This window comes from Tupaia chinensis, unplaced genomic scaffold, assembly GCF_000334495.1.
Source record: "Tupaia chinensis unplaced genomic scaffold, TupChi_1.0 Scaffold146177_1, whole genome shotgun sequence".
In the NCBI taxonomy this organism is placed as follows: Eukaryota; Metazoa; Chordata; class Mammalia; order Scandentia; family Tupaiidae; genus Tupaia; species Tupaia belangeri.
In genome coordinates, this window is record NW_006206032.1 from 1,184,008 (window position 1) to 1,195,853 (window position 11,846).

At 38.2% G+C, this 11,846-nt stretch overlaps 1 protein-coding gene across 2 annotated transcripts in view; it reads right to left on the bottom strand.

Moving 5' to 3' along the window:
* LTBP1 (latent transforming growth factor beta binding protein 1) overlaps positions 1-11,846 on the bottom strand; it is a 269,142-nt gene that overhangs the window by 51,451 nt on the left and 205,845 nt on the right. For both annotated transcript variants that reach the window (XM_014584279.2, XM_027768415.1), the window contains exons 21-22: positions 7,692-7,817; positions 3,091-3,234 (exon numbers count right to left, since the gene is read on the bottom strand). In XM_014584279.2, coding sequence (XP_014439765.1) covers positions 3,091-3,234; positions 7,692-7,817 — 270 coding nt within the window. The remainder of the gene's footprint in view (positions 1-3,090; positions 3,235-7,691; positions 7,818-11,846) is intronic.

Sequence of the window (11,846 nt, forward strand, 5' to 3'; positions counted from 1 at the left end):
TGAAAAATGCCCTGAAGTCCGTAGCGAGTAGATGGCTCACTGCCAGAGGGCTAGGTCCACACACTTGGCTTCTGAAGGTGGAAGACCGTACCAACTAAGTCTCAGCTATACTTATTCTCAAACATTCCATGCCAGTGTGTTGATTACTGAACTTACACAAGGTAACTAAATTATATGGAAACCAATAAAATTGAGTGTGAATAGAAGAGTTGTTTCTAGAACATGTTAGAACTTTAGAAAGACTAGATGATTGAATAAAAAGAATGTTATCAAATTAGATATGGATGAGAAAACTGAAAAAACCAAAGCAAAACTAAAAATCGACAGGGATTCTGTATTCATTTGCTCTGTAAAGGCTTTTAAATTCTTATTCTCTTTTAAGTAAGTAGTATCAATACCCATAATAGGGACCAGCAGTTGGTGTAATGGCTATGTCGCTGGACTCCCATGTAGTTGACTGCTGTTCGAGTCTCGGACCCAGTGGCTTAAACTCACACTGGGCATGTGTGTGTGTGTATGTGTCCAAGATCCCGAGAGGAGAATGGAGGAGAAGAGATTGCAGAGTGGCCATCCCCCCCAGGGGGTGATTTCTCGCTTTCTGTCTCTCTGTCTCTCTCTCTCTCTTTCTGGCAAGCGCATGTGCCCTATAGCAAAAACCTCTCCAAAAAATAAATAAATAAAAATAATGCATAATAGATGTGCTGCATATAAGACAAGATATGGAGAACTTTAAGAGCTGACCTCTATGCAAAAAAAAAGACTTTGGTTTTTCTCTAAAGATTGGTGAATAGGGTCACCTGGTGGTGCAGTGGTTAAAGAGCTGGACGCGCACCACTTGACTGACTCCAGTTCGAGACCTAGACCTGGCAATCCGAAAAACAAGCTGGGTGCCTGACTGTGTGCGCCCAAAATCCTGAGAGAAGAACAGAGAAGAGACTGAGGCATGGCCATCTTCCCCTGGGGGGGGCGGGGGGTGATTTCTCACTCCCCCCTCCCTTTCTCTGTCTCTTTCAGACAAGTGCATGCACCCTGTGGCATTAAAAAAATGGTGAATAAAATGGTGAATAAATGTACATTTAATATATTTTGAGGTAAAAATTAAATATTTAAGTGACATATTAATTTTTCATGACTTGTAATCACCTTTTTCAAATAACTGATCCATCACTGGCTCTGATGTACTCAGAAGGCTGGTGCTGCAGTTTATAGCTGAACTTGTTCTGTTCTCTCAGGTCACTGCTACAGGACTGTTTTCTTTCTTTCTTTCTTTCTTTCTTTCTTTCTTTCTTTCTTTCTTTCTTTCTTTCTTTCTTTCTTTCTTTCCTTCCTTCCTTCCTTCCTTTTTTTTTTGAGAGGTTTTAGCTACAAGGAGTGTATGCTTGCCAGAGAGAGAGACAGAGAGACAGAAAGCGAGAAATCACCTCCCAGGGGGGATGGTCATGCTGCAATCCCTTCTCCTCCATTCTCCTCTGGGGATCTTGGGCACATATGCACATGCGCCCGGCGTAACTTTAAGCCACCGGGTCCAGGATTTGAACCGTGGTTAATGACATGGCGACATGGGAGTTCAACGACAAAGCCATTATGCTAACTGCTGGTCCCTAGAGGACTGTTAAAAGGGAAACTGACACAGGATAGTCTTAAGACTCCATACAGTCATCTCTCTATGTGTCTCCCTCTGATCAAATTAAAATAAATAAATGAATAAATAAAATTAAATAAAAGATAATTCTTTAAAAAAATGGTTAGCGAACCAGAACTCTGGTCTTCCCATTGAAATATTATAGGAAGTTTAGAAAATATAGGAAAAAAATTAAATTTTCCTTAAGTCAAACCATGGACTTATTTTCTTATGCTTTCTTACCAACCTCCTTCTACAGAGTGTGATCAATGACTAGTTTGATTTTTTTGTTTGTTCATTTCTCTCCAATGAACATTGTATCATATATATTTACCTTTACTAAAGCTACGTAATCATCATATAAACCAATTAATGACTCTGCAATATTTTATGGGGCCAGAATTAATTTGTACTATTCTGGAACCAAGGACAAATAAGAAAAAGACAACTACTTAACCAGTTCTTGTTACTGGCCTTCCAGGTTTTTTGTTTTGTTTTGCTATTATAGGTATAACTAAGATAAAAGGTCTTTATGGCATGTGCAGTTAGTGGTGGCCAGGTAAATTGAATAGTAATATTATAACTTATCATTTCCCCTTCATAGACAATGGTTTCAAACTACTGTCCATTTAATTACGTACCTCTAGCCTTTCTATACTTAATAATTGAGAGGAAAAAGCGGGGTGAAAATAGTTTTATAATATATTCCCTATTAACTTGGAAAGACAGCTATTCTACACAGAACACGTCAACGCTATAGAGCCATAGTGAAAGCTATCAGAGAAGCATGGATAAAACTGAGATTGAGCAAAAAATGTAAAATGGTCTATGTTTCATTTTATTTGGTTCTCAAAGGGCCATTTGGTTTTTGCTTTCCTTAAAATACAACCAGGTTATAGCAACATGGCAAAAACTAAAAGGGTGATGTGAAAGTTGATTAATCTACCTGGAAAACAGTCAGTTCTCCATTTCAATTTGTGCAGTGATGACGCAGCCTACATCAATTTTTAAATAAATGCAAACATAGTCAAATTCTGGAAAAACACCTTAAGAATTCCAAGTGAAGTCTTTGTAGATCCTAAGAGGCCTATACGTTCCTTTTAATTTAGAGAAGTGTCAAGATATATTTCTCCAAGGGCCAAGTAAGCAGGATTATGCAACTTAATGAGATGATGCCATAGAAAACCCCAAGCTAATAGTGAATGTTCTCAGCACTTGGGGCCCTTTACCCAACTCATGGCATTTCTGGGTAGGAAAGCATGTTAGTGGCCATCTAGCCTAAAGAGTCATCCCCAAACTCTAAGTTTCACTAAAATAGGCCCTGGAAGAGCATGAAAGTTTCCAGAGATAGCATTATGCCAGGTCACTTGTCTATTTCTTACCTCACTCCCAGAGTACCTGGCCCAAACCCGTGAAGCACAGATCCTGAGAGAAGCCCACCCTCCCCTCCACAGGACTGGTGAACTCACCTGCAGAGGCCCGGGAGCGGCATTGCCCAGTCATGGGGCTGTACTCCTGGTTTTCATCGGCACACACACACAGGAAGGACCCTTCCACATTTTCACAGAAGGCTTCACCACACACGCCACTGAGCAGCTCACATTCGTTCACATCTGGAAAAAGGAGCACAGAGCAAGTGAAACGTGTGCCTCATTCTTGACATCTGTGCCGAGGCTAGTCGTGTCTACTGCAAATGAGGTGATTCCCCCATGAGCAGTCAAAACCCTTCTGGTCTTTTAGGGAAAGGGCTCCTAAAGACAGAACTGGAAGATTTGGTGTATGAGTAAGGATCATGAAAATCCAAGATAGAGGTTCTAAATCCCAGTTCCACTCGTAGGGAACACCCTCAAACTGTACTGCAAGCTCAGGAAGTAAGTATCCTTTGAAAGTGTAGGTTTGTTGGGGCCAAGAGGTGGTGTGGTGGTTAAGGGCACTGGACTCCCATATGGCCGACTGCAGTTTGAGTCCCAGACCTGGTGGCTTGCTTTTTCTCTCTCTCTCTCACTCTCTCTCTCACTCTCCCTCTCTAGTCAAATGAAAAATAAATAAATAAGCAAATAAAATTAAAGAAAATAATTCTTAAAAAAAAGTATAGGTTTGTCTTCTCTAATGTCAACATAAAAACGTCTAAAATGAGCCAACATTCTACTATCATTTTTTAATTCAAGGAATATTGAAGAGCACTGACATTTCATCAGAATTCTTTGAATTAAATCCTTTAAATTAAAAAATAGTTTAAATATACTTAAATGTCTGGAAACACAATTCTCTAGTTGCCTACATGTTCATAAATTAACTACAGGATTAGGTTGTGTTCTCTTTGAGAAAACACTTCTGGTCTTTTAGGGAAAGGGCTCCTAAAGACAGAACTGGAAGATTTGGTGTATGAGTAAGGATCATGAAAATCCAAGATAGAGGTTCTAAATCCCAGTTCCACTCGTAGGGAACACCCTCAAACTGTACTGCAAGCTCAGGAAGTAAGTATCCTTTGAAAGTGTAGGTTTGTTGGGGCCAAGAGGTGGTGTGGTGGTTAAGGGCACTGGACTCCCATATGGCCGACTGCAGTTTGAGTCCCAGACCTGGTGGCTTGCTTTTTCTCTCTCTCTCTCACTCTCTCTCTCACTCTGTCCCTCTCTAGTCAAATGAAAAATAAATAAATAAGCAAATAAAATTAAAGAAAATAATTCTTAAAAAAAAGTATAGGTTTGTCTTCTCTAATGTCAACATAAAAACGTCTAAAATGAGCCAACATTCTACTATCATTTTTTAATTCAAGGAATATTGAAGAGCACTGACATTTCATCAGAATTCTTTGAATTAAATCCTTTAAATTAAAAAATAGTTTAAATATACTTAAATGTCTGGAAACACAATTCTCTAGTTGCCTACATGTTCATAAATTAACTACAGGATTAGGTTGTGTTCTCTTTGAGAAATAAAGAAAATATCCCTGTAAATATTCCTCAGGCTACATTAATTATGTGAATGAAGCCAGTTAAATAACTAATCGTTTATTTCATTATGCCTTTTCAAAACCTGCTGATGTTTGCCAATATAAGGCTTATTTTGCAAAATATTTTTCTACTGTAACGTAATTAAAATAGTTATGAAATCATATGCCTTGCTATGATGACTGTGCTTTATTTGACATTATGCAGGTACACAGCCCAAAAAAAGGCTACTTTTATGTTTGACCTTGCCCAATAGGACTTTTTACCTTTTCTCATAGACCTGACTTGACATCTGAAATGCTCGTGGACCGTACATTTTAAACATGTGCAAATGACAGCTTTCCTTAGAACACTCTGAGAAGGTTTATATGAAGTTAACCATTTATCCAGTCATCAAATGATTCCAGGAAAAATAGTCCTATTTTCACCTGCCACACACCCAGTTAATTGGACAAAAAAAAATGTATGTATCTTGACTTATCTGGATAATTGTCTCAGTTTTCTGTTTCATTTGGTACATAAACAGATACAAACCCACTAAGTTGGGTTTCACTTGTGAAAAGCTATTGTAACATAAAGTAAAGCAAAGTTGGACTCTTTAGTGAAAAGAGACGGTCATAATTTAGACCAGGAAAACTGACCTTGGAAATTTGTCAGTTCATATTTATCAATTTTGGGTAAATGCTGAATGAAACTTTCTACTTTCCAACTTGTATTATTTACATGGCTATTGAAATCTCTCCTAGCCAACAGCATGCACTCAGTCAAAAACTGTTTTCTATCTTCCTTCTGTAAGCCAGGCCCACAGGGCCCATGTGCAGGGAAATGATGTTGAGTCAGGCAGCCCAACTCCTGCCTTCATGGTGCTTACAACCAAGGCAGGAAGATTGAGAAGATAATTATACAAGCTTTCGGTGAGCCCCAGGAAAGCATGGGACAGTGGATCTTAAGTGCAGGGGTGGGTAAGGGAAACTCTACTTGAGCTGAGAGCTGAGGATGAGTAGGTATGATGGGGGATGGGATTAGACCATTTCTAAAATTCTGTATAATACCCAATGTGGTAAAGTGCATATAACACATACTCAGTTAACATTTCTTGAAAGAATGAGTAAAATGACACTTTTTGAGTCCTCCAAAATGGTAGCAACATTTCTTCTCTAAGGGTGGTATTTTTGTGTCAATATGGGTTTAATGCACTCATCTGGCTGGTTAGAAATTGATTGGCAGGGGCTCTGGAGCTTTGTGAAGTAAATAATTAAATGTCAGACATTTCAACAGTTAGTAGTTAAACAACATTTACGGAGCATCTACAAACATTGTTCTTGGTCTAGGGGAGACAGTTCTCAATCACATGGAGATTGTGGCCTTAGAGAAGAGGCCTACACGTGAGAAGCACACAGAATCGAATTATTCAAAAAAGGTTGTAAGTACTAACTATAACGGAATTTGCTGACAATGTTCTCAAACCAGGAAGAGGAATTGAAGCTCAATATGAGAGTGAGGGATGGAGCAGGGAAGGTCCCTAGAAGGATGTGACACCTAACAGTCTTTAAGAGTGAATGGGATGAACCCAGGCTAGGGAGTGGGAGGCTAAGAGGACATTCCCAGCAGAAGAAACAACCAACCAAAATACTGTATGGTGACGCAAGTGACCAGGATCAGTCTCATGTTATGGGAACATAACAGGTGAGGAAGGAAGCAGTGAAGCTATCCAGATAAAAGGAACCAAATCACATGACCTGTTTGGTTAAAATATTTAGTTAAATGAGCCATCTAGTGGCGTAGTGGTTTAGGTAATTAGATCCCACTTGGAAGACTATGTAGTTTAAGTCCTAGACCCAGTGGCTTGAAAAACATGCTGAGCTTGTATGTGTGTGTGTGTGTGTGTTTATCCAAAATCCCAAGAAAAGCATGGAGGAGAAGAGACTGTAATGTAGCCATCTCCTCTGGGGGATTCGTGTTCTCTCTCTGGCAAGTGTATGCGTCCTATGGCAAAAAAAGAAAAAAAAAAAGAAAAGAAAAAAATGCAACTAAGGACAACTTTTATCCTTGGATTTTGATGGGAGGGGGCTAAAGTAGGGGTTGGAACTAGACATTGGGATAGCCTTGGCTGTATTACTAAACAGCTATGTTGTCTTGTGACTAATTCTTGAGTAGTTATATGTTATGCTTCTGACTAGCTGATGCTTTTGCTTGACATTACATTATTGCTCTGTGATTGGGAATAAATTGAATTCCACAATGATCATGTAGACACAATTACTGTTCAAGTGATACTACCATTAAACCTCTGAGAAGGTGTTGTTTTTTTTTTTTTTTTTCAACTTCACCCACATGGCAAATGAACTAATGCTTTAAATTGAAAATTATCAAAACAAAAAATTCTTGACTCCTCCCTCAAATGCCATTGGACATGTAGTGAACATGGCTTTTTTCTTCCTCTAAGAAGAACAAGCTTTGTTATCTTTGAAGTTTTAAATTTTACAACCTTTCCTCTTCTTTCCCATTTAATTGCTCTTATTGTAAATGTGCTTCATAATGAATCTGATTTAAAGAAATCCCCGTGATCTAAAAGCAAACTACAAACAATCTTCTTCTGTATGAGCACACATTGGACTGCCTTCTAGGATGTATATTGATATTGAGAATTCGTTTCAGCCTCGTCAATCCCAGAACAGACTAAAGAAATATAGTTGCACAACCCAAAGCATCATTTTATGGGTATCATTCCTGGAAACCGAAGATCTTGCCAACACTTTTTCTTAAATGCACTGCCTAAGGAGGTGCATTTAGAAGATAGACAAGCTCTACCACACACCAGACTCTATTTCCTGTGCAGAAGAGACTACAGATTTCTGCATACTCAGCAAAGAGTTTAAACAGATGTTCTTCTAAAAATATATGTAAGTTCAAAGCCATACCTCTGCATTTCTTAGTGTCCTTAATCATTTTAGAAGCCATAGATTTTTTTTTTTTGGCATATGCTCATGTTGTCTGACAAAAATCAAAGTATGATGAAATTCTGCTTAAATTTTCTGTTTGAAATCTTCTATTGGTGACCATTTTGATTTGAGAAGAACATATGACACATGTTGGGGGAAAAAAATTTAAAAACTCACCCACACACCCTTGCCCATCCTGTGGGGCTTGAAAGCCCTGATAACAGAGGCAGCGGAAGGAGCCAGCTGTATTGTCACAAAACCCGTGACTGTCACAAATAGTGTTGTTCACACATTCATCAATATCTGCAAAAAAGACATTTCACATCAGACACAAAACAGACACAGGCTGACAAACATGAGATATTAATGGATAAACAGAGGCACCCGACATACCTCCATTAGTGAGAAATGATCATGTTTATACAGAGAGAACTTGAAAAACATTTTACATATAAATAAAATGTTTCAATGAAAATGTTTAATAGACAAAATGTTGCATTTTATGAGAAAACATTTACTTTTCCTCAGGAAATGTTTTCAAGCTGAAATGATTGGCATGGTCAGTCCTTCCTACATATTTTTAACTCTCTTGTTTTCAAGAAGAGTTATATTCCTACAAGGGGAATATGAAGAATTATCGTCATCTTTTTTGGTTGCAGTATATGCTAATAGTTCTATATGTGGAGTTGTGGACAGAAAGAAGCAATGGTTTAGCCAACCCTGGTTTAGCCACATTGTCGATACTAGAAACAGTATAGGAGGGATGGATAGTATGAAATGGGAGGGGAGAATCAGAGAAAGGACATTTAGCAGACATAAGAACGAAAAGATATTTGTTGATAAAGTGCAACTTTGATCAAATCTACAGTGTTTGTGTGAAGTCCAGATAGGATCTGGTGAATTCAGCAGAAGTGCCAGTCAGTTCCAGTTACTCATGAGTAAAGATTAAGTACCACCAACATATCCACACAAGGTCCTAAATGTCATTGCTGCTTCAACTGACTTGTGAACTTGAAAATTTGCTTTGTTCTCCATGAACGTGATGATGGTGACATTGTACCTTATCTTATTAGTAAAGATGTTCTCATAAAGTTAACTTTAATTGCAAAGTTATAAATGGACTTCTAGATTGAGTTCTTACTCTTTATCCTTGCAGTTACTGATTTTTCTTTGCCATTCTTTCATTCCCAGTCTCCTTGTTCATTGCCACACTCTATATTTTCATTTGCCAGCTCTCTGCTCTTTCTGCCTCTATATTTAGTCCCCAAATACATGTTTTCAGAAAAACAAGAAAATGCACTACAGTTACAGTATCCAAATAGATATAAAAATATTTTATGTTCAAATAATGAAATTGGGTAACAAATGAAGAAAAAACCTGACAAGCTAAATTTCACTTAACAGAATTTACTTTTGGGGGAGTTAATAAATGTGGCACATATACACTATAGAATATTACTCAGTCATCAAAAACAATGAGACCCTGACAGTTGATACAAAGTGGATGAATATGTAAGATTTAATGCTGAGCAAAGCAAGCCAGGCTATGAGAGAGAGGCACTGTATGCTCCTACTTAATATACACCTAATGTCTGCACTCTAACTATTAGAAACAAACAGTATGAGAGAGATGGGTCGTGGGAAATGAAAGGAGAGAATCAGAGAAAGAACATTTAGCAGACATAAGAATGGAAAGATATCTGTTGATGATAAAGACAGTAATGTCTTGGACTAGACTAAAATGCACTATATTCATACTGGGAAAAATCATTATGTACACTCATAGGATGAACACTGATTAAATGTAAATTTAAAAAAAATAAAAAATTCTTCTAAAGTAAAAATGAATAAATACAATTCTCTTTTAAATATTGTAAAGCTGAGTGAAAGAAATTTTCCAAAAGAAGATAAAAATACATCTATTGAACTCAGCAGCTGTCTCACTTCCCTTCTGAATTTTCCCACGCTGACATTATCTAGCTTAAGTTCAGAGACTGTCTCACTTTTGAATGGAAAAATATGAGCTACTACATCAGATTTTGTAATTTTCTCAACTCAAAAAAAAAAAAAATCTGTGCACCTTCTCCTTTCAAGGCAGGACACCTTCTTTCATCCCAAACAACCTCTTTGGATCTTTAGTTCCACCTGCCCATCCTTCTCCAGTATCTTCAATAATTTGTCCCCAGCTCTTCTTGTTTTCTTCAAAAATGCTAAAAATCACTTGAAAAATCTTCCACTTGCACTTGTCACTTCCTACTGTGCTTTTCTATTCCTGTCACTACAAAATGTTTCAATGGAAATGTCTACATTCATTGTTTTTATTTCCTAATATGGCTTATCTATAGTAGCAAATAATAGTAATGGTATAAATAATAATTACAATAATATTGCTATGTTTCTACAATTATTGTGAAGATTAAAGAAAGTAATGTATATAGAGTACACAGAAGACCACCTGTTATGTAATGTAGGAAGCTTCCGATCATGCCGATTATTATTAATAGTATTATCACTACTATTCCTCTCAATCTTCCTACTTAATGACCTACAATCTTACTTCCTAACCCCTTTTCCCATTGAAACTCCTTCAAGCAAAGGTCACACTGACTGATTCATGGGGCATTTCCCAGTTAGTCACCCCTGACCTCTTAAGTCTCTTCAACATTCTTTTCTTTGAAGTCTCTCTTCCCATGTCTGATGACAGAACATTACTCTTGTTCTACCTCCAGCCTCTTTGGCTTGCCCTCACGCCCTTTCAACAACCTACAATCAGTGTCTGCCAAGGCTCCTACCCTCCCTGGGACCTGCTACAAGCTTAATGCTCCCCTCCCGCCCCTTCACAGATTCTCCCAATTTCAGTAACCATGATCCTCAGATAAATCCCAAATCTTTGTCTCTAGCCAGGATCTTTTTCTCAAGTATATGTCTCATTCTTAATCACTTCTTTTGATCCTCTGCCATAATTTCAGACTCATCAGGCTTAAAGCAAAATTCACCATCTTCCTACTAAACCCACTTCCTGATCTTAGTGAGAAATTTTCACATCCCCATACTTGCTTTTCCACCTAACTTAGCTCCCTAAATTGAACTGAAAACACTATGAAATAATGTCAAATATAAGAATATGAATCTCCTATGTAGCATCTAATATAAAGGTGGCATGCAATAGATCTATATAGATAGATTTGCAATGTCGGAAAGAAGCTGGGATTACAACTTTTTTACTGATTATAATCATGAGGAGCTGCACCATGTCACTCAATACAGGCCACTTAGGCAGCTAATTACAGACTTCCTGAAATGGACATTTGTCAGAGATGATGTTCTTCATTAAACCACAAGATGTAAGGGCCGGGAAAAAAGTCAGAAATACTTCTATTACCATTTGGACTACTGATTTCCTGTACTCTCTAGGGGTTTGACCTTTGTGCCATAGGGTCATTTATCTAATACCTATTGGACATGTCCATGATAAATGGACTTTTTATTACTCTCCTCCTCACTGCACCTCTATTTCTTCTAGATTTTCTCCACTGGTCAATCCAAATGGAGTTACTCAAGCCAGAAATCTTAATGTTGTCCTTCCCTTCCACCTATTTCCTGTCCCTCCCCAGAAAAATCCTCTTAATCTGTCTTTCCTGATACACTTCATATAAATGGGTTTCCCAATCTCTGGTCTTACCTTCCTCCCTCCAATCCATTCTCCACTTCACTGTTGGCAGTGAGCCATTTCCAAACTGTACATCCATCAGTACCATTCCCTTGCTCAGGATGTTAAGTTTCTTCTTGGCTAGTGGATAGACATCCTGCCCCAGTCAGCAGAGCACCCGTCATCATCTGGCTTCTGGCTGCATGTCTGGCCACAGTTCTCAGTCTCCTTCCCCACTTGCCCACCAGCTCTATTGGTGTAGTAAAGTTCTCTGAGAACCTATGGTCCTTAATTTCTCATTCACTTGGTACACAGCAATCTCCACCTTCAACCCACCAGGCTTTGCTCAAGAATTCCTCCTGGCCCTTCAGGAGTCAGCCCAGGGATACATCCTCTGACCAGCACTTTCCTTAACTTCTCTAAGAGCAGATTTTAGGGTTCCTCTTCTCTAGTCTCAGAGAACTTTGTGCCATTGCTATGTTTATCAGGGCTACTAACCTTATCAGCAGCGCATTTTCCTATTCACACTGGAGTGAGGATAGCTAAGAATGATGAAGCGAAGGCAGCTCCTAGAAATCTGGTAGCTTTTCAATCCAGATTGTTGAAGTAAAACCTCTTGCTTTTCTTTTTATTAAATCTATGCAATTATATCAGATGAAGATTTTTTTTCTTATGGTTCAGCA